At 40.2% G+C, this 24,235-nt stretch overlaps 1 protein-coding gene across 4 annotated transcripts in view; it reads left to right on the forward strand.

Moving 5' to 3' along the window:
* Positions 1-24,235, forward strand: part of PKP4 (plakophilin 4) — a 272,781-nt gene that overhangs the window by 184,756 nt on the left and 63,790 nt on the right. The window contains exons 5-9 of one of the 4 annotated variants that reach the window (XM_018553154.1): positions 2,247-2,378; positions 2,482-2,669; positions 4,757-5,324; positions 12,161-12,352; positions 21,288-21,504. In XM_018553154.1, the coding sequence (XP_018408656.1) occupies positions 2,247-2,378; positions 2,482-2,669; positions 4,757-5,324; positions 12,161-12,352; positions 21,288-21,504 (1,297 nt within the window). The remainder of the gene's footprint in view (positions 1-2,246; positions 2,379-2,481; positions 2,670-4,756; positions 5,325-12,160; positions 12,353-21,287; positions 21,505-24,235) is intronic. The other 3 variants (XM_018553156.1, XM_018553155.1, XM_018553157.1) reach the window with 3 other exon arrangements.

Consider the following 24,235-nt stretch of genomic DNA (forward strand, 5'->3'; position numbering starts at 1 on the left):
GCACCCCCGGTGCTGGCTGACTGTTCCCCCGCTGCCAACGCCCCGTGCATCCACTGCTGTCAGGTTGCATCTGTGCCCACCCGTTCCCCCGCTGCCACCTCGTGTCCCCTATTGCCCGTCCCCGTTCCCCAACTGCCGCTGAGGAACGGGACTAAAAAAATGTTTTAAAGAATTGAAAAATAAATAAATAAAATTAAAAATAGCAAAACATTTTTGGGGTGTTATTTTAAATAAAAGCTTGTTTATTTTATTGGCATAGAGTTTTAAAGTTAACATTATTTTAAATCCATCGGCTAACCGATTATGAAAATAATCATTAGCTGCATATATAGATCGCTAGATATAGATAGATTATATATATATATAATCTAATATATATATATAGAGAGAGAGAGAATTTCAAAGGTGGTGTTTTTGTTTTGGGTTTTTTAATTTGTTTGCTGGCACTATATTATCATCTAATCCTTCTTTTGTTGATTTGTTTATTTTATCAAATGATATAGTATTAACTAATGCTACTGTGCTTTCCAGAGTACATAGAACTATTTACATGAAGCCATGTAGCTTAAGGAGCTTACAGTGCAATTTTCCTACCAGTTTCACAAACACACACAGACAAAGGTACCAAGAGGATGGATGGAAGATGATTATACTACAGTATGTCTTTAGACCCAGTAGGGATGCCATATATGAAAGAAGCCCACAGACAATGCATTTGGTGTCCCTTGTGAGTTCCTAATCCAAGAGGATAGCAGTGCAAGGAAAGCATGCCAACCACTTAGCCCCTATACTTTATATTATATTTCCATCCACCTGTCACTATGTTCAGTCTGCACACCGCTCTTGCAGTGTGCATTATTAATATATGTATGTCAGAGCTGTGGATTGTTTGATGGTTGGATCACTGCCTAACAATCAAAATCCGATAAAATGTCACGTTTTCATTAGTCATGAACCTCTCAAGTGCTTTGTCTCAGTATAAAACATAAAATATGAAGCTCTCAGTGGTGCTTCCCAGTCCTATATTAACTTTAGAATGTTTGTATGGTACAACTTACAGCTGCTTATGGACATTAATCCTTAGGGCTACATTTAGCATAATGAACATTTATTTGTTTTACTTGAGTGGAGTGAGTTTGTTCATGTTTTTTACTGTATTTTTACGGTTTCCCCCCAATTGTATTGTTGTAAACATTTTTTTTTTTGGTGGTTCAGGGGCAATTGCAAGTACTGGAACATAATCTAATTTTTATGTACACACTTAGTCTGGCTAATCCAGTTTGTCCTAATTTGCTATTAGTTTACACTGCTCACATAACATAAATCTAATTTGCCAATAGAAACAAAACGATTCCTGTTTTAAATGGGCCGTGTGCTGAAGTTGTCAGAGAGCTCCTCTGGCTTGTTTTGTTAAGCACAGTAGAGTCCTCTTAAAATAGAATCTATCTGCATGTATCACGTCCATCAAATCCCAAAAATAAGGCTTATTCCTCATAACATAGTTTGTGGAGCCATGTAACATTTTCTTTAGGTTCCTTGGCCTTCTGTGCATTTAGAACTGCAAGTTTTCAGAGTACAGCCAAATATTATTGCCCACCTTATCCTAACCAGTCTGTGTATACTATTTTGTTTCTCTGTATTGCATAGAAGCCATGGTTTCCATAAACTGCACTGATGATGGGCAACATGCCTTAAACAGCTGTATGCAGTTTGAAACCTTCCTGTGTTTCCAGGGTGGCTTTATGATGCATCCCCAGAGGGTGATTACCTGATGCCCTGGGCTCATGTAAAGTGGGTTTAAAAAATCTCGAACAGAACCTGCTCTGGATCGCAGAATGGGGAGTCAGTAGGGAACAGTGTCAGAGAATCGGGCCTGTATTGAGGTAAGAGCTGGTTTTTATTTTATCCAATGTAGAGCAGCATATTTATTCAACATTATTTGGAAGCTGAAGTTGGACTACAATATAGCCTTGTTTTACCATTTGGTTATGGGCCAATTTTAACAGTGTGGAAAATATGCTGTGTCAATTTGGTTTTAAATATTTGGTGTTCTAATGATTAATATGAATCTTGTATTTATCCATAAATGGTATTCAATTTTTCTTTTAAATAAATCGATATATATGTATGCGAAGGATGTATACAGTACAGTATAGTGGCCCTTTCATTTATTTATTTTTTGCCTTGCAAAATAACAATTTTTTGTTCTCCCATGTCACAAGTTAAGGTTTCGTTTTTTGTTTCAGATGCGTCTTCCGGAGTTCCCCCCAAGCAGAGACTGTCTGACTCCACTCACCCCAACCACTTCCTCATCCGAACTGACCCAGAACCAGTCACCATGTATTCCCCAGAACAAACGTCTCTTCACGAAAGTGAGGGTCTGTTTCATGCTTTCATTTTTGCTGCAATGATTCTCATTCTTCACATTTCACCTGCTTCAGAAAGCATTGCTCATCTAATCAAGGTTATCTTCCCATTTAGGATCTTTAGGCAATTCAAGAAGCTCCACACAAATGAACTCGTATTCTGATAGTGGTTACCAGGAAGCTGGGACTTTTCACAGCCACAGCGTGGGGAAACCTGAACTACGACAGCAACATTCATTCACGGGAACCACTGGGAACCACGTAGTCAGGTCCTCCAGAGCTGAAGGCCAGACCTTTGTCCAGGTACATTAAACATGTGTTTTAAACATGTCTATTTAAACATGTGTGAGGTTATGCAGAATGTGTCAGTGATTTAGTTTCAGTTCTGTGGACACAACACACATTATGATGCTCAATTCACAAAGCTAACACAGCCGGATTAGAATCCTTCTTTTTTTCAAAATTAGTTTTTTTTTCATCCGATACGTTATTAAATTTATTATTAGAGTGCTAATGTAAGTGCTAATCCAGTGCTAATGTAAAGATCCTTATCCTTGTACTTAAACTTAGTGAATAAAGCTTTAAATGTGGGGGTACTGCAGAACTGGATGCAGCAAGTGATAACACTTTGGGACAGCATGGTTAGTAACTTGAAATAATAGAACTTGCAGCACCTCTGCAGGCCATCACAATTTACTACAGCCTTTCTTTTATACATTGCAGTTTTTTTCAATCCTTTTAACACAGAGGAACCCTTGAAATAACTTTCAGGTTTATGGGAACACCTGCCAATAATTACTGTATCTACCACTCACAATAAGTTAGCTTGTAGAGTAAGTTGATATATGAGAATAAAAAAAAATAATTAGGAGTGTGGCGTATTTGCAACCCAGGGCTGTTCTACGCGACAAAATAATTTTCAGTAATAATGATAAAGTAAAAAGAATGAAAATGGCAATAGTCAGAAAAGAAACAGTGACAATTGTAGTGTTCCCTTACATTGGTGTCATTGGAAAAAAGCTCCATTAAAATAGGATTAAAGTCTTCTTTTTTTTTTCCCTACGTATATCCGTATATCTACTGCTAGGAAACGGTAGATATATGCAAAAACATAAAAAATAAAAAATGATCAAATAGGTAAATACTTGCCTCTGTCACCGCCGCTCACTACCAGCTGCAGCATCCAGGTTCCCCGAACTGCTGTTCAGGAAGATCTGGGTTTGCGCATGCGCAGTGAAGATCACCGGCGGGGAGAAGAAGAGAGACTTAATAGAAGTCAATGCACACAACTGTGAGCATGCGAGCTGGCAGACAACGTGGGACCCGAGAATTCTGCGCTGGATCAGAGACCAGCAACAGCTCTGGAGAGACTGCTGGAAGCTACTGGAAGGAAGAAGACCGGATCAAGAGGTCTTACCACTTAAGGCAAGTCCCTACAGCAGGATTGGAGGGAGCAAAAAAAAAGTTTGTCACTTTAAATTGTTGGTCAGTGAAGTGCCTTTTCAAACCGTAGGTCAGAGTGAGGAGTGTTCCTTACCTTTGTTGCTTACTGGAAAGAATGCCCCTTTACAGATGGCATAAAAGATGATTGGTGTTAGCAGCTTATCCTAAATTTTAATTGCTCAAGAGGAACCCCTAACAACATCTGGAGGGGAATAGGGTTCCCTGGAACCCTGGTTTAGAATGGCTGGTATATAGTGTTAGCATCTTGTTGAAGTGTAGATACCTAGGATTGACAGAGTAGCTTAAGGGGTACGCCTGCCCATTAAAATAACCGACTATGTCTGTTAGGGGGTAACAGACAGCTAATATACATTCTATTGGGGCAGGTGAAGTGTTAAGTGACTGTTGCTCTATATGGGGTACACAATTATGTAATGTAGGTGCATGCTATTTTGGGGTAAATGATCCTGAACATCAAAAATTTTACATGAAATAAGTACTGCTTTTAAATGTAAATGTAAAAAGAAAGTGGGGGGGTTCAGCTTTGTACATGTGGGTATTCTTAGGGGGGAAAAAGAGCAGTTATCTGTTTTATTTCTTTCGAGAGATGAAACGGGAAGCAATATTGGCTCAGCGATTTCTCAAGTTGTTTGTGGGCCATATGCTAAACCTCAAAGGCTTAATTTAGCTCTTAACCACATAGTTTATACTTTTATGGTTATATACTGACATTCAGTTGCAAGAACAGAGAATCATGAGATGAACAGACCTCTGAAGATCAGGAGAAAAGTAGTCAATCAAAGTAGAGCTAATTAGTAACTTTGTGAGACAATGTCCCATAACACAAGCATAGCTTGAGAACTGTACTGAAAACTAAAACAGAACCCCTAAATACTTTATGAAGGGCTGTTTCTACATTTTTATGTTTTGTTCTGTTTTTCTTACAGGCACCAAATGCACTGGCAGCCAACCGAGCAGTTCGGAGAGTTAGTTCTGTTCCTTCAAGGTCACAGTCACCTTCTTACGTGATTGGGTCTGGAGTGTCTCCATCTAGAGGCTCACTGAGAACTTCTCTTGGGAGTGGGTATGGCTCCCCATCTGTTACAGATTCACGGCCGCTTCCCACCACCAATACCTACGCTTCTACAACGTTGCCTTCTCAGAGAGCTGGTTCCCCCTACACAGTGCGCCGGGCTAACTCCCCAACAGCTGTACGAAGGATTGGGTCAGCCACTACTCGGCAAAACTCAAACCCCTCTAGCATGTCCTCATCTTACCAAACCTTGGGGACTTCTGTCAGAGTCGGTTCTCCACTGACGTTATCAGATACACAGAACAGAGTGGGCTCGTTGTCCCAAGCTCCTATAGGATCATCATCTTCTCCAAAACGTCCCGGAATGACAGCGGTACCGCAGCATATGGGAACTTTACAAAGGAACCTGCATGACATTGAACAATACCAGTCGTATGATGTCTATGAAAGAATGGTGCCATCTCGGCCAGACAGCCTTACAGGTTAGTGCAAGAAATATATATGCATTACTTCTGAAACTTGTTCAAGGGACTTTCCTGATGAGAGGCTCTAATTTTCATTTTGGTGTTCATGTTAGGCAGCTAGTTCCCCATATCAACTAAACTCCTAGAGCTGGATCTGAACCTCCAAAAAATTCAAGATAGTGGGCTCCAACTCCACTCCAGTCCCCAGTGTTGCAGCGAGTGTGCCTGATAAAGATGCTGTTCTCTATCATTCTGCTGTAACCCATGGGTGAACTAATGATACCCCTATGGTGCCCTGGGTCTACAGGAAATGAGTTGTCTATGAGTGTCACTTAACTCAGAATAGGAATGGTGCTGGACATAAGTTTGCTGAGTCTTCTGGGTACAGAACCAGGAAGAAAGTGTACCTATTTTCTTACAATGGACCTTGTACCTAAAATGCATTTTTTTTGTTTATATCCTCCCACCCCATCACCATCCCAGAATGCTGTAGCACTAAAAAAAAAAAAACGGGGGGGAGGTAATACATTAACGTTTCCCAAACTTTCAACTGTGGTGTCTAGACAAGGGCAATTTTGCCATCCTTTCTAGTGATGTCCCGGGGAGATCCTGGTAAGTTTCCTGGGAATGCTGAGTACCCCACATATAAAGACACATATGCACTGTGCAAAAGCATCTTCTTGCCATGTTTAGGTACTTGGGAATGCCCAGGATCTTGCTACAAAATATGATGACATCATCCTCACCTAGGTGCTAAAGCAGGAAGCCAGGGTAAGGTAAGTATATTTACTAACTTTTTTTCCCACACAGGGAAAGATTAGAGATCGTTCTACTGTTTTTTTTCATGTAGGTTAGGATTGGGAAAGTAGACCATGCTTGGGGGTACACGGTCTGCTTGAATGTCAACAGCCTTAAGGTGCCCATACACTGCACGAATCTCGTACGAGAATCGCGGGAAATCCCACGATCGTACGAGAATCGTGCAGTGTATGGAAGGCGTGCAACCGTTTCTACTATATGGTCGCACGTCTTCCGTCGAACCAGCATGCTAGAAAACCCGCCGGGAATCGTACGATTCCCGGCGAGTTAGTGGCCTGCTGGTTCGACAACTGCCGAACGGGCCGGTGTGCGCACGCATACACTGCCCGTTTGCAGTCATCGTAAGCCTGCCCCTCATTAGTCATCGTAAGCCCACCCCTCAGGAGGGCGGGCTTGCAATGATCGAGAGTACGATCTGCCTGTCCAAGATGGGCAGATCGTACATTTTTTTAAAGTACTTTACAACCATCGCAAGACTAAGGTCTTGCGATGGTTGTAAAGTGTATGGCCACCTTTATGTGTGGTAGGGTTTCAAGCCCCATTCACACCTGCGAATGATCACTTGAGTCTCACAAATTCCTCCGTAGGACTTGTGCGACCTACAGCTGCCAGCAGGTGCAAATAGTCTGCATCCAGATTTGGAACATCCACAGGTAATAGCAGCCTGTGTAATTACTTGGATTATACAGTGCCTTCCATCTGCAGAAGATCTCATGAGTCTCATAGAGGAAGTTGTGAGACTCATGCAATCTGCCCCATTCGTAGGTATGAATGGGGCTTTAAAATCTTTGTTCTGTGTATAAAATGTAATTATGTACATAGAGAATAGGCTTGTTTTGAATGTCCTTATTTCACTGCTGATTGAAAACTGTGATCTCTGTTCAGTAAGGACTGCTAGCCTTTTAGCAGTGACAGAGATTGTCTATGCTGAGAGCTAGGAAATGTTTTTTGTTCAACGCAAGGAGGTGCTTTTTCTTTTTTTTTTACCCAATTCAAAGCGGTCATGTGAGTTGGTCAAGCTGACTTGCATCCAATTGTTTAAGATGCAAGTTTTCTTCAAATCATTTGCATTTTTTTATTTTTTACATTCCTGCTAATGTTTGGTTGAATGGAATTCAGAAATAGATGCATTTTTTTATGAGGAAAAGGCTGAATAATTGTTCTAAATGTAAAAAGGTTTGCAGTTGGCGGATATATTGGTGTCCTTGTGTCTTTGAAGCCACAGCTCAGCCATACCCACTAGTGCGTAGCACAAACATAGCGTATAGAGTGGTTTACCTTAATTGTCTACAGCCATTTTGCTGATGACAGCTAACAACCCTAATCAATGGATATGTACGTAATAGGCTGAATTTGTGCTCTTTTCATCATAATTTTGAAATGTAACATTGATTTATCATAATAAAAACATAATTTGTGAGTTCCTTTACTACAAAATGGCACCCTCCTTATGGTTTTCTTGTGGGAGGAAACTGGAGACTCAAACTGCATTAGGAAAATCTCACCATTGGAGTCCCTAACAAATAAGAACAAGCAGGGAATCACCAGCACTCAATAATGAAAGCAGAATATGTCCCTTTAATGGACAGAAGCGTCATAGAATTAAAAAAGAACCGACGTTTCGGGGCCGCGCAGGGTCCCTTCCTCAAGGCAGAAAACATGACAATATAATGACCATCATACCCCACATATATATCCCCTGTAATTTTTGAATTCTATGATGCTTCTGTCCATTAAAGGGACACATTCTGCTTTCATTGAGTGCTGGTGATTCCCTGCTTGTTCAATGTCTGCATAGCGCCATCCGTGAACCAATATCGCAGCGAGCACCATCTTCTCTTATCTGGCCGGGACTGCTGTAAGGTGTGCGGAGAGCTCCCCCAACGACTAACAAATAAGAAACATCCTCAGCTACCCATCCAAATTGTAGATTTTAGTTAGGGGCTAAATTAACTGTATTATGTTCAGTGCAAGTCTTTTTTTGTTCCATTTGATCTAGCCCACCACAGCCTCAATAGTTCAGGCTAAAGTAGCGGCAAGTACAACTCCAACGAACCTTGCCTATAGACGTCTGTTGCAACACAACGGGCAGTAATGCACTCTTTGCATTGCGCTGCCAAAAATGGTACAAGCAGCAACGCATGCCAACACACAGCAGTTGTATGTATGGGGCCTTATGGAATAACCCAAATCAAGATGTTAGGTGCAACTATTTTGGGTTGGAATCTGAGAAATATTCCCCACATCAAAAGGTTATTTTCCAGGGTGACACAATCAAAAATTGAGCTGGGCACCTGTGCTATACTACACACGTTCAGTGCCTGGTGTCCCTGGTGAATTCCATAGATTTCTGTTTGTTGACCGATTGGTTTGATTTCTGAACAAAATACTGCCTACCACTGCACAGGTTGGGTCAGGGAGACGAGAGGACCTGCACCTGAGGGTCTGTAATGCATTTTATGCAATAAATTTTTATTAAACAAATGTGAACAAGACATAAAGAAAAAGAACCAAGAGTGCAGAGGCACATTTCTCCATAGCTGGGTTCAAAGAACTAAATGACGTCCCCGACAACCACAGCTACTAGTGTTATAGTAAAAAGCAAAAAATAGTCCCCAAGTTCAAGGAGTAGTCCACTGCACGCAGAGATCATTAAAAAATATATATTCGTCCATGGGGGCAGCTCTTCCCTATGGTCAGGGATTAAGCATAACTAGCAGGAAAGAACCCTACCTGTGGGAGGAAAATGAACATAGTAGCAGGAAAAGAAAGACAGGATGACTGAAAGAGAGGAAAAAGAAAAGGAGAGAGAAGAGGCAGGTGTAAACTGTAGCGGAGGCTCCCCACGGCAGTTAACACAAAGTAATAGTGGCATTTTTTTACATGGCTGTTTCTGAGTTTGTAACCTAAAATACAGTTGCACTTCAAGTTTACAATATCTATAGTTTTAGAAAAAAAAAAGAACATTATGGTGCCAAATGAGGTTAGTTAACACTAGATCAATTAGCTCCTAACTTGCCTTCCTGTATATCTGGGAGGTTCTGGGTTTTTTTTCTCTGCTGTGTAAGGGCTTTTCTTACAGTAAAGAAAACTTGATGATTAGGATTCTGTGCCTTCCCTTAAAATTTCATTCTGCATTCCATACGACCTACCATTATTGTGCCTCGGGCAAAAATTTACAGTTTTTTCGAATCATAGCATCTCATCTAGATGAAACAATTATCCTGAAATTCAGATCAGAAAAATCATGCCAGATGGGAACAGCAATTATCAATAACAAATTGCCCAATTTCTGCTTTCTATTTTTCCCCGTAATTGCTTTTAGATGAATAGTATTTTCACTTGAGGAAATAATTTGTTCTGAGGTAGCCAAGAATAGGTGTTTAAATGTAAGAACCATATATGCATGGGTAATACTGCTGAAACACTCCCTTGAAAGTCAAGAGCAATATAAGATATTAGCATGTTTTTAGTGAAATGCAAACTATGATTAGTTTTTTTTTTTGCATCCAAATGTTTTAAAGCAGACCTTACATTAGAAAAATTAATCTTTTAGCATTTGTTTTACATTGCTACCACGGCTTTGCAAAAGCAAAATGTGTAAAAACATTACATGAATTCTGTTTTGCAGTGAAAAGCTTGGCACTGCCCCATTGCATGATTGAAGCATGGCATATATCTCTATGCCCTTCCTTTGAAGAGACTGTATAGAGAGATACTATACTGATTGTTTGTAGACACCTGAGCATCACACCTACTATCAGTCCAAAAGACTAAGCTCAGGTGTTTGAGTACTGTTAATATTACAGCATACAAATTCATTTTAGACAATTTAGCAATTTCAACCTGATGTCAACTGTTTTGGGAAGGTGCTTTGTTTGTTCTAGCATGACTATGCCCCTGTGCATAAAGCCCGGTTCATAAAAACGTTTGTTAGGTTTTGTGTGTTAGGACTCGATTGGCCTGCACAGAGCCATGACCCATACCCAGTCTGAACACCTTTGGGATGAATTTAAATGCGGATTTTAAGCCAGGACTCCTTGTGCAACGGCAATCGCTGACCACCATTGGGCACAAATTTGCCCAAACTCTGGAATCTTGTGGAAAGCCTTCCGGTTATAGACAAGTGGGGGTGCAGCTTCATATTAATGCTCATGAGTTTGAAATAGGAGTCCAACAAGGTGTGATGGCCAGATCTCCACAAACATTTTGACATATAGTGTATAACATATTAAATAGTTAAAATAGCAATAACAGTTATTCCCCCCTTACAAATGTTAAAATATTCTCCTGTTCTGATTTCTGAGAGACCAAACATGTTCTTCCAGGGTGTTTTATTTTATTTTACATGTTTAATAAAAGGAATGTGTATTTCATTTTACAAATTTCTTGTATGATATACTGTTTCTTACAAAGTGGAATTAGAAATATTGCACACAGCACTCCACAGTTTGCCAAAAACAAGGGAAGGCAGAGACGCATAGCGCTGTTGTCAGAACACTTCTTTGTGACACGTACAGCCTTTGGCAGGAGTACTATTTGCTAGTTAATTTCCAGCCCATCATAATTATAAAATACACCAATAAACAGAGGTTTAACTTTGAAATCCCAAGCATACAGATTTTCATCCAGTTATTACTGTAGTGCATTACTCCACCCCAATCCTTTTTTTTTTTTGGTGGTCTGTGAACCCCCTTTTTGCTTACCTATTTGTAATGCAGAGTAATTTAGACACTCTAGCCTTCCTATTTCCTCTCACATATAGGCTATCTTCACACCATGTCCAGACCAGATCTGGAGCAGATCTGCAAACGCAGTGCAGTGTGTTTTTGATGCCTTCCACTGTCAGCTTAAATGGGCTTTCAGATGCAGTCCAGTGCGTTCAAGTTTGTTTGCATGTGACTTTGAAAGAAATTTACCTGGCACAGGTAAAAATTAAAGTTAGCAGCTACAAATACTGTAGCTGAGCTGATGATTTTTGAAAAACACATTTAGCAGCCTATGAAGTCCAGCGTTGTCTTCCTTGCACCCGGTTCTTGCCAGGTCTTCTGATCTTCCGTGCTGCCATCTTGCTTTCAGGAGCCAACTGTTACTTCCTGAAAATTCACAGCGGCCCCCCTTACTGCACATGTGTGCGATCAGCCCTCAGGCAGACAAACCACCTGAGATGAATTACGTGATCCTAGGAGGCTGCAGGTGGAACGCACAGGCCAATGGCAGCGTCCACTTCTTCGTCTAGGCGTGGAAGGGGAAGTGAGATCAAGTACCTGCTAAAATCACATTATGTGATTATGTCATGGGGAGAGGGGGATTAGAAGGACGGGAAGAAGAATTGAACTGTGAATGTCCACATTAACAAGACTTGAGATGTACTTGAGCAGGCTGTAGGAGTTTGCCTATTCCATTGACAGTTGCTAGAGTGGATCTAGAGAAATGATGCAAAGCTTCCAATGCTTTTGTAGTTTGTTTGTTTTTGTCCCTTTTTGGTGTAACTAAACTTCCACCTTACAAAGCCATTGAACCTCTGATGGATCTTTCTTCTCTTCCCTCACCTCACCCATATATATGTATATACACGTAGAAGAACCATTTATAGTGTGATTAAATGAAAAATAGTTTTTTCAGCCTTTTAAGTGTGGTTGTTGGCAACTTAATTTGTGCAGGATTCTTGTATCTGTGAGATTCCAGTGGAAAATGTACTGGTACTTCCAGGTGCTACAGAACGTAGAGCCAAGTGATGGTGTCCCCCCTGTCCAACCAGTAATGGGGTAGTGAAACTATGAGAGTGTGACACTTTTATTATTACCCTAAAGGAAGGGGTAGAGCTGCAAACAACTTGCATGGATTCTTGCCTTTCAAATTGCCATCAGATAGATGTCTAAGCTTTACTGACACCTACCCAGAAACTTGCATCACTTTAGAGGTGTCTGTTAACCATAAACTTCATACTACCAATGAAGTAATAGAGGGATAAGATTAAACACCCTTAGGAGACTCTGGAATATATTAATGCTTTGTAATTGTGTTTTTTTCAGGCTTGAGAAGCTCTTATGCAAGTCAGCATAGCCAGCTGGGCCAGGACCTGCGTTCAGCTGTATCCCCTGACTTACAGATTACTCCAATATATGAGGGTAGGACATATTACAGTCCAGTCTATCGCAATGCAAACCATGGAACAATTGAGCTGCGGCAAGGTTCCCAGACTGCAATTTACCGCACTGGCTCAGGTGTGTATTCTGCGTAGGTTGTCTGTTCCTAAAAACCTTTTCTCTTAGTATTATCAACAGTAGGAAAGCAATATCTCAGATTAAGACAGCTTTTCTGTTCACTGCTGACCAATGCCCTGATCTCAAGGACATGAGATGGCAAGACCAGACAGCCAAAAGACACAGACACAGTCTCTTTGACGTTACATGTATGTTTATGCCACGAGCAGGCACACCTGGTAATAGCTGTATCTTAAGACTTACCCTTAGAGTCTCTATATTAAATATCAAATCTGTCTGATGGAAAAATGGCTTCTGGGCAAACTAAATGGTTTTGTAGCATTTTTTCTAAGCAATGAGCTTTCTTGCTGGCTCATAAACCCCACCTATAGACTTTACTTTTTTTTAGGCAACTAGATCTGATGAGTTCTCCTCAGTTTGGGAGCCCGCAGGAATACTAAGTACAAATAGAATATGTTTGTCCAATTCTGGTGGGTGTTCTAATTTAGCAATGAAAGAAAACATTAGTGCCAAAATAATGAATATTTGTAACAACCTAAAATGATTGCCCTCCATAGGAGTTCTATACTTACCTGATGAAAAACAAAATTGCAGTGATTCATATAATGGAGAGTTTGGAAAGAGTGCTTACCATAAAAGTCAAGGCACAACCACCCACTGCGCTAAGCACCAGGCTGTACCTCCTTTACATAATGTCTTTGGGTCATGATTAGTTTATTGTCATGGTGATATATGACAGCCAAGCCTGTCACAACTAATTTGTCTGTAATCTATGTTGGTTTCTTTACCATGGTAACAGCAATATTATAGTTGCATAGAGTAGGCTTCAAAAATGATGCAACTAAAAAAATAAAACCTTCATCACTGAAAGAACCAAGTGTGTGGTGTCTACACCCTTTAACCCCCTTCCTTTACTGCATTTGTTGGCTTTCTAAACACTACTTCAATCTCATTAAAAAGCAGAATGTTGCCATGCAAAAAAGCAGAATGATCTTGAAGGGCAATTCCATGCAACAAGTGAAATTGGGTGGAGAATGGATTAAACATTGCAACTCTACTAAAGTCAGAATTCAGTTTATCTTTAATCTAGGTTTTCCATTTTCCAGGCGAGACAGCAGCCTCTTGTGAAATGTCTGCTGTGTAGCTTCCCTCTGAGAACTTCAGGGGATATCTGAAAACACTTTGCTTGCATTTTAATAGGTCAAGATTGGGGACCTTTCATTTCTAAACAATAATTTAGCAAAATGGGCAGTCAGGTACATAATGTAAATGGTTTGAAAATTAGAGCCTCTCAACTGGGTAAGGTTAATGCAAAGTTTTTTTTTATGATTATCAAACCTGTTGTAAAAGAAATATGTGAATGATCGATTTTTATTTTCAATGCAAGGCCCAATGTGTTAGATTTTAGCATTCAAGTTCAGATAAAACGGTCTTCCTTAACCATAGACTATCTCTTACAGATAAAGACACCTTAACACGTAAAATAATTTATAAAATGAACCCTTCGCTCTTACCTAACCATAATACATTATTTAGCCATTAACACAAAACCTGACCATAGCACGTAACCTATTACTAAAATCCTTAACCCTCTGACCCTTGTTTTTGCCTTTACTTCTCTTTTGGGACACAGGAGTACATTAATTAATTCCTGATATATGCTGACAGAGCCACCCTGCACCTGGGAAGGATCCCGGCAATACTGTCTGAATCCACCCCCCTGCCTGATTGACAGCTGACTCTGCCTCTCTATAGCTAGGGCCCACTGTGCCCACCCCTCCCATAGGTGAATCCCTATGTGGAGCGGTGACTGATAGTCACCGCACTCTGCAGGAAGAAGACTGTGAGCTGAGTGATCACATGATCACTCAACTCCCGATCTACAGAGCCAGCGTGTGACAGCCGCAGTGTCAAACATCATCCCTAAGTATTGGGAAGAGGATATTTTACTCTCCGAATACTTCTTCTTTAACACTAGGCTATTCTAAATTATTCCATACCACTGCAAAATCCCTTCAGCAACACACGTTAGCTAGAGCTATCAGCGCTGAATGGTGGGCACCATTTCCGATCCCAAAAATGACACCAATCCATCAGTGCTGCAAACTACTGGTCTGACTTTTGTGCTTCTTTTGAAAATAAAAAAGCTGATCATCTGGCTTCAGTGCAATGAACCATGTACATGTATGCAGCTCAGAAGGTCTGGCTCCAATGCTGCTTTTTTCCTTTTGGGTCATTAACTCAAAGTTTTAATGCCAGGAGATAAGCATGGGTGTCCATGCAGCTAGCATTTACAGTGAGAGATCAGCAATAGCAGCCTGCATGTTTATCTCCTGACATGTTTCCTTTAATCTTGTCATAGGCGTTACATTATAGTTCCCTATTAGGATCCTGTATAACCAGTTTATACTTAAATATTTCCATTAGACATGAGTCTAAAGGTGCCCATACACTGCTCGATTCTCGTACGAGAATCGGGCGAAATCCCGCGATCGTACGAGAATCGAGCAGTGAGAACGAAGACGTGTGACCGTTTCTACTGTACGGTCGCACGTCTTTTGTCGAACCAACATGCTCGAAAACCCGCCGAGAATCGTACGATTGTCGGCGGGTTTCCAGCCTGCTCGTCCGATAGCTGCGGAACGGGCCGGTGTGCGCACGCACACACTGCCCGTTCTGCATTGCTGTCATCGGAAGCCGCCCCTCAGCGAGGCGGGCTTTCGATGATCGCAAGTACGATCTGCCCGTCCAAGGTGGGCAGATCGTACGAGCTTTCAATAAGCATACGACCATCGCAAGACAAAAGTCTTGCGATGGTCGTAAGGTGTATGGGCACCTTTATAAATAAACAAAATTAGGGGGATTTATCAAAACTGGAGCAGCTGTGCATGGCAACCAATCAGCTTTTCTCTCATTTTCAAATCTTAGCTGAACAAGCTGAAGAGAGAAGCTGATGCCATGCACATCTGCTCCAGATTTTGATGAATTCATCCAATGTGTTTCTAGTACCCTTAAAGTTCCCTACAGATGTCGTCAGTGTATTTTCAGCCTGTCATTTTTAACTTCTCTATCTTTGGCCTAAAAGTTTTATTTCAGAAATCTGTTTTTTGGTTTGTTTTTTACCATTTTTACTCTGCTGTATAAACTATGTGATCACATATTTCTTCCTCTTTCCTTCTCCAGCATTGCCGTTTGTCTCTTAACTGTCTGTAAGACTAACACTATACTGTATAAGAAAGGGCAAGATCAACTTTGCAATTGACCAAAATCTTGTAATAAACCAATTCTGAAAGGTGTAGAATGGGATTGTGGAAGCTGAGATAATAAGTGGAGTTCATCTTTGGAGTGGTTTTGTTTTTGTTTTAGTCTGTGTTTCTGTGAACTGACGCAGAGGCATCCCAATTAATCATTGCTTACCAGTTTGTTTTGGACACAGTAAAGCCATATGTCTGCAGCCCACGACGGTGATGGAAGCACAGGAGTTAGCAGCAGGATGATGAATGCGCTATATACATGAGATGTGACCGTGTTACACCACACAATAGTCATTTGTACAGGACCTTTTGTATCAAACAATTACCAAAGGACCAGTAAATCAAGCGGCACTGATTAAATGAGAGCCCCCCTGGTAAATGATTTAGGCTAATGGTTTGATGGACATGAAAATAATGCAGTGTTGACAAGCCGCTGTACATTAAACTCTGGCAGGAATGTTCTGCAGCGCAAAATTTTGTGTGAGCTAGGAATTTTCCACTTCAGCATTGCTATGACAGACAGACTTGTCTGTTGCTTTAGTCATTTTAAGAAGAATTCTGCTAAGCACCATTTTTACATATAAACTTTTCATACAACTTACTGTTCATGTTATCTCTGTGGCTCATAAACACATGGAAGCATACAAAAGTAAATATGCTACTCCTTACATGATTCATCATCTACATGTTTGGATGATTGAAGTCAGCAGAGCTTCTCATTCACCAAGCTAAGTGATTCTTTAAGCTTAGACTTTTCAAATCTCCCTTCCAATCAACGAGGAACTGCAAAATGTGGCTCTTAACCATAGGGTTGTATCTACAGCTGTCCTTTTAATGTTAACAAATGGTAATTTCTAAAAGCTTGAGTAAAGGAAAAAATGCACGTGTTACCTTTTATCAAGCAATTAAAATCCAGCAATCATTTTCTAGGGCAGCTAAAAATGAGCTGCTCGGTCATGCTTTTACTGCATTTTATATACATCGGTCACAATTAGTAATCTGTTATGACCTGAACTCTCCAACCATTCATCTATATAGTTCCTTGCAGCTCTTTCTTCTACATATTTGCAGGCTGAAGTCACTTTTAGGTTTTACTACATGATATAAATTGTGAAAATAAAAGCCCTTGAACAGCTCTCCTTTTAATAACCGGCAGAGTTATAGGAAAGTTGCTCCACTCTGACGTGCCCATTAAAAAATAAAGACTTGTCTGCTCTTCTGCGTTCTGATCCTTGACCATTCTGTGCGTGTGAACTCTATAAATGGCTCGTGTTCGCAGCCCGGTCTATCTTGTGTCTTGTCTGAGACAGGCCTCCTATTAGCCTCACTGACCTCATGCAAATAACCTTCCTTATTAAACATCCATTAGGTGTGCTGGTGTAACATGCCTGTCAGCACTAGCTGTGGTGCTATCATAATGTGACGTTACAGTAAAGGGTCAAAAGCTTAACCTATTACTGTCTTACCTCTCCACGTCACGTTTTTAGTGGTTGCCTGCTCTCGGTCATTATCACTTTTGTGTGTGATGCATTCTGACCTATAAAGGCTTAAATTAAACCTGTAATTTTGCAAAAGCTTATTAACTGCTGCTTGAATAATTTGAAAGTACACCTGTTTCCAAATTATGAACAATAACACAGTTACATAGTGTGTATACAATAAAAGCACTTTAAAATAACCCTGACCTGTAGCTTTAAGCACTGTGGAGAACTTCATCCTCCAAAGGTCACTACAGAGGCACTGAAATCACAGCTCCTCACCTCTTATTTTCTAAGGCAGAAAGGTTTGGCAGACTTCAAATTTAAGCGGTTAGGTCTTGTTAATTCAAGTGGTAATATGTGGTAACGCACCATTCATACATTGGTGCGTTGCAGTACCATTCATTCTTTAAAAAAATTTATTTAATTTTTCACACCAATACAAAAAGAAAAAGAAGGCAACATACAAGTTACACATATTGCAACACTGAAGCGATCGATTGCAGTGCCATTCATTTTGAATGGCACCCCAGCACACCTTTACAACACACCTACACTGCAATGGACCACAGTACATCTGTGGTGTGCTGCAAAAAAACAGCAGGCACTAAATTTTCATGCATTGAGGTGTGGTACTGCCTATTTAATTTAAATTGGGCTGCCTAGCACACTTTAAGTGCTTGTTAAGAATATGTAAATACTTTAATTGTCCATAGTCTGGGCTAAAGTTGACTTTTTAACGTCTCCATGAACAACCTGCCCTCCTATTGTAATAGCTGACCTAAATGACCAATATAGGGGTACAGGAGGCACCAGAAGATAGAATTTTGGGGCATTTATAAAGATAATTGATAGGACCAAGCCCATTCCTATGTCAAGTAAACGGGTCTATAGCTTTTACATATTGTGAATTCAGAATTTTAACAGTACAGTTTAAATATATATTGATATATAACAATTGTTATGGGGCTTAATAGTGGTCATAGTTAGAAATAAGAGTGGAAAATAGCAATTATTTATGTTCAATTACTTTTTTCCCCCAATATTGTCTTTTTGTGATTTTAAATGTCTAATGCATATGCTAAAGTGATACAGTGACACACTGTGGGGCCAATTTAATCATCTGGAACTCCACAAAAATATAGAACACCCTTTGGTCCTAGTTATTTTATTCAAGTAAAAGAAAATACAAAAATTAGTATTGCAAGTATGGCTACCTGAAATCATATCTAAACTCAAGTACAAAACTATATATTGCAGCTTACCATTCCTTAATTGTGTTGGCTGCTTTTTTTTCACCTACATAATAAAATGATTTCACTAATATATGTGACAGACTGGAAAGGTAAATGAAAGACATTTATTGTTAGGCTTTATATACACTTAAAACTAAACTTAAGCAAGACAACTTAAAGGAGAACTATGAGGTGAGTGATTTTCACTCAGCCTCATAGTTCGAGCCAACGTGTGACAATTAAACTGTCACACGTTGGCTCAATAGATCGGGAAGTGAGCGAACACATACAGTCGCTCGCTCACTTCTTGATCCTGTCCTTGCAGAGAGCCGTGACTGTCGCTCACGGGTCCCCGCAAAGATTCCCCGCCCCTCTCCAATCCTCCAATCCTCCAATCCTCCAGTGCTGACTTGCGGAACAGATGGGGGAAGGGGCAGGTACAGCTGACCCTGACTCTAGATAGGCAGAGCCAGGTGGCAATGGTCAGCCAAACTCTTTGCAGGAACTGATAGCGGGCAGGGAGGTGTTTAGGGAGTTTGCAGAAATAAGGCAGCCTAGGGTAATGAAACTCTTAGTAATCAGGGGACCCAGGAAGCTGCAAAGCAGGAACAGAAATAGTAATGTACAATTTCTGGCTACTCTGTATAGCAGAGGTGTTGCAATCACAAAATTTTTGAACATAATTATTTTGGTTGGTAAAAACAGTTCATAAAGGTATTTCATCTTCATATTTAGCAGTTTGGCTGTCATAACAGAACCATTGCTAATATCCACTTGAATTGACTAATTCCTGGCTGTCATGCTACTGCAGTGGCTTAAATGCTTTCACTGATCCGTAACGAGCATTCATATCAGAAATTCTGACTTCACTTTTTGGGTACTTGTTCCTGATCGGTGACCGACATGTTTTTTTCAGAAGAAGGTTGCCCTTTTAGTAAAAGTGAGTTAATCTCCCATTGCGCTAGTGGATTGCGGAAAGAAACTGATACATTTGAAGCAAACCTGTGCAAATATATAGGGGGAATTTATCAAAACTGGAGCAGACAAAATGAAGGAGCTGTGCACGGCAACCAATCAGCTTCTCGCTTCTGTTCAGTAAAGATTTGAAAATGAATGAGAGAATCTGATTGGTTGCCATGCACAGCTGCTCCAGATTTTGTCTGCTCCAGTTTTGATAAATTTCCCTTTAATCTGTTTAATTTTGGTGGTTTATAAGCAATTATGCATCAGGTTTTACATGTACATTTTTAAAGTAGTTTTGTTGTCTGAAAATCATGTAGACTGCCATTGCTAAATGTTGCCTTTAATTTTCTGGCTGTCATGCTGATGCTTTGACTTTAGTGCCTTCTAAACTGCTGACCTGAAGTGAAGAGATAAGGAACTCATTTACATAGAGTATGCTTGTCCTGGGTCTGTAAGTGAAAATAACGTTTTCTTTAGGAGGCCAGCAGTGGAAGCCTTGTGCTTCTCTTGTGGCCGCGTCACTTTAACTTCCTAGTGACAGCTAACTCATTTGCAATACATAGATAATGCCAAAGCAGGACTGTTTCAGGAAGGTAGCAGAAAGCTTTTATTAGCAGATCAGAATAAAGAATAGATTTCAGGGGAGTATTTAGGTCTGCTATAGGAAAGCGCAGTGAGAGTCACGAAAGCTGGCCATGCACTCTTCGAATTTGGCCGGTTCTTGATAAACCAGCTGAAATTCGTTTAGTGGGTGGCCATGTCTCCACCCTTCTGTCCAGCATCCTTCGATCAGAAAATCAGAGGATGGAATATTTTTGGGCCAACAGTGACAGCAGCCAATCAGGTGTTCTGATTGCGGCACACCTGCAGCTGTCCTAATACAAAGGACACATCGGGATATTCGTCTATCCACACTAAACAGCATGGGTGGACGAATTTGTTATATTTTTTTTGTTCAGCCCACAGGTTGAATGAATAATATATAACAGTGTATGTCCAGCTTAAGCGGACTGTCTATGGATCTTGAGCACTCGAACTATAAATAATTTTTTTAGTTAACGACATAGCATGATCTTCCATTCCGCAACTCACAATCACAAACGCATAAAAAAAAAATCTTCAAAAAGCCTTCGTTCAAGGGAGGTAGGTATACCCAGGAGATGGCAAGGGCAGAGCCAAGCTCCAATTTTACAAGCATTTGCACATAAAAACCAAACAAAAAACCCTAAGCTGTCTTAATATCGATCTACTGGTCATTTTAAATTGAGTTCTCCACAAAGGTTTTTTTATTTTTATTGTATGGTCAGTTTGAATTGACCGTCTTTGCGACAAGTTTACGTTAAACAAATGTTTGCCTTTGTTTTGTAGTTGAGGAAAGTGTAAACGTATTTTCTTTGTTTTTAAAACACTGTCTAGCAGACAACTCTTGATGTGTGAAAAGCATTTACGTAGCATTGTGGGAGGATCTGGTAAACTATGAGCATTGATAGAAATATGGAGCCTGGAGGTAAAATGTTCAATGTCGATCATACCTGATGGACGATAACTGGAGGAAACTGTGATTCCCATACCAATAAGTTGGCTTCTGTTTGAAGCTTTATTTTCAAGTCGGAAATTCAAACTAAGCCTCTGGTTGGTTTCTATGGATGATGGCTACACTTTTCTCAGTTTGAATTCATTACTCATATTTACCAAATAAGACTTGTGCTGTGTCTGTGTCTGTGTCTGCATGCTACAATGACCTCACTCCATTAGTCGATTAATCCAATGTTCCTTAATTAATTGGAGTAAGCCTTTGCATCCTGCAGCTCTCCCGCTGTCACTCTGTCAGCTGCGGAGATGCAGTTCATGTCAGATTAATGTTAAATGTTTCTGAATAACTGTCACCTTCACCATCTTGTCTTAATACTGTCCACTTTTTATGGAGTTTTTACGTTCCTGTAACAATCACAGCAGGTGTCTTATTTGAGGAGAGCAGGCATGATTTTGTGTTTTGTTTTGCTAGGGTCGGGTAATCTTCAAAGGACATTGAGTCAGCGTAACACTCTTACATACCAAAGAAATAATTATGCTCTCAACACTGCAGCTACCTATGCAGAGCCATTCAGATCAATGCCGTTCCGGGTATCCGAAAGCAACTACAACAGGATGCCACACGGGGCCCCGGCTGATGATGGAACAACAAGGTCACCGTCTATTGACAGCATCCAGAAAGATCCCAGGTAAGTAGATGGCATGGGTGAAACCATCATTTTTGTGGAAATAGGGTCAGATGTTCATAATGAGGTTTTGCCTTTTATTTAGAAAATGTGTTCTGAAGATTTTTTTTATATATTTTTTTATGAATTGTGTTGTTCAGTTTTGTAATCTCTGGTAGTGGATACATTTTTGTGCTAAAGAAAGGTTTGTACTTTCATGCCATAGTTTTTCAGTAGGAAAACATTACTGGTATATACTATAGTTTAAAATAATCCACCCTTTTATTATACAAGGTAGAAGTTGAGTTTTAAATGTAAGTGCAATGGGTGGCAGAAGGCTCTCACACCAGTATAATGGTTTTACAGTTGCTGGCTACTTCCACTGCTTCTTCTAGATGTGTACTGGCTGTATTCATATGAGAGCAGTTTGTTTTGTAGCCCTGATCTGATCACTCTCCTGCAATTATGAGGGCAGAGAACTCCATAAATAGAAATATTCTGCTTGGCCACATGTCAATCTTATGTTTTTGTCAATGGAATAGACTGGGGAAGGCAGGTACCTTTTGTAGGGAAACAATAAAGTTGTATGGACAAGTTTACCTACCGGCCCAATTGGTGATCCAAAGTGGGTGTCCAGCTGCTTTCCTCATGGGCATTGAGTGATCGTGGAGAAAAGGGTCAGTTTAAGCAACGGTCGTCTCGTGTCTATAGGCAGCTTCAAATTTAACCGCCCCCCCATTTGTCATTTTATTTTCTTCAGCCTTTTGGTGACTACTTTGAATAACCTTGGGTAAACTTTTACCTTTTTTGAAGGTTATGTAAGCTCAAACAGGCCTAAAAGGTCTGAAAGAAAATTGCTGCTTCCTTATGTACCGACTGCAAAGTGAGTACAGAGCTGCTAGGTAAAGGGAAGTGTCACTTGCACATTTACCCCGTAACATTTGCATTCCCTGCGGTTATATTACTCGTACTTTTATATAATTGTTTACATTTCCCTATGGCATCCTAAGGCCTCATTCACACTGCCGTAAAATACGCTGCATATAGATGCGCACAGCATATTTTCCCATATGCAAATAAATGGCTCCATACACTTAGCTGCGTATGGAGTCATAAAGATGCACAAAAAAAGGGACCTAAGATGCGTCCAGGCTCCGTATTTCTGCGTATTTTACGTGCGTACGCGCATTGTGTGTGTACGCGCATACAGTGCATTAAAATTTCTATTAAGAATGATGCATTCTGTTGCATACAGTGGACGCATATACGTGCGTACACATACGCGCATATACGCAATATACAATTTTGCTCTTGCGTTGTGTGTGCATGAGGCTTGATGACAGATTTGGGTTTTGCCTTGCTGCATTGCAGATGTAATAGGCAAATGTTCTCTTGTGAGTGTGGCCCACCACTGTTATCCTGTATAAAGCAGCATATGTTGCTGTCTGTCCTATAAGGGAGAATCTCCTGCCTCTGATCTGTTAGAAATGGAAATTATATCAACACCCAAATACTCGGTAATATTTGTTCCTTTGATGAAATGTGATGGTCATTGTTTTTATCTTCCCTTTCTGGCAGCCCCACCTGAATGTCTGACATTTTTTACAGTGTATAACTTCAAGTATTCTAAGTTTTTTAAACCTTGTTACAGTTGGCAGTTTCACAAAAATAAAAATGTCAGACCTTTGTTTTTTCACTTCATTCCCCTGCAGAGCGGCCTTCTTTTTAAACTCCAGTTTTAACTTACAATGGACAGAAAAAGGCCATTTATCACAGATCTTTTCCCTTGAGTGCTTTAAGTACATCTAAAGCCAAGAGTCTCTTGTTTGTTTAGTTTAGGCTTGTGTGAAAGGGTTAGAACACCTGTCAGGGTTTTATTGCTACCTATGTCCCTGCTGGGAGGATTCACCCTCTCTATTTGACCTAATGACCATTGTCACTAGTAGAGAGTGGAATGGGAAATCCAAAATGTTATGGTTGTCGTCAACAAAAGAGGCGAGTCCCGCTGGGGACACTTTGAGTAACAGCTGTTAAGTGGAGATTTTCTTCCAGCTAAAGTTTTTCACACATGGCTTCTCCACTTTGGCTTTAGGTTTGTAAAATAATGGCAATATGCCATGTGGTGTTGTTCATCTGAGGTTGTAGTTACCTCATTCTAAGACCTGCTAAGGACAAATGATTTTGTATTCTGTTCTTATACTTAAAACTAGGGATGTTCAGATACCAGTGCCGATACTTGGCATTTTCACGAGAACTACCAGGGTTTCAGCGGTTGCAGCTGGGACCTGGCTCTGGCACTCCACCACTGTCATGAAATCATTAGTCTGTATTGTTTTAGGAAAACTGTCATATGACAATAAACAAAAATGTATCAGTACTTGTGTGTACTTAGACAAGTATCAGTACTTGAAAAAAATGGTAACGGTGCATCCCTAATTTAATATACCATTTGCTTCTGACCTGAAGAGAGGTTCACTCTCGAAAGCTTGTCTTTTTATTTATTTTGTTAGTCCAATAAGAATGGTATCATTGCACACTGCAATACTAGGTTTTTTTGTTTTTTTTTTACATCTCGTCTACTGGACTAATATGGCTTACCCATTTATATTGCACTATGTATGTATGTGTGTGTGTGTGTGTGTATTAAAACCATAGAATTCAAAGAGGGTGTACCTTCTTTTTCACACAACTGTGTGTGTGTGTGTATATATATATATATATATTTGTGGTCCGAGCCTTCTCAAGTAAGTGATAC

This window comes from Nanorana parkeri, unplaced genomic scaffold, assembly GCF_000935625.1.
Source record: "Nanorana parkeri isolate BGI_ZX_2015 unplaced genomic scaffold, ASM93562v1 scaffold112, whole genome shotgun sequence".
Lineage (NCBI taxonomy): Eukaryota > Metazoa > Chordata > Amphibia > Anura > Dicroglossidae > Nanorana > Nanorana parkeri.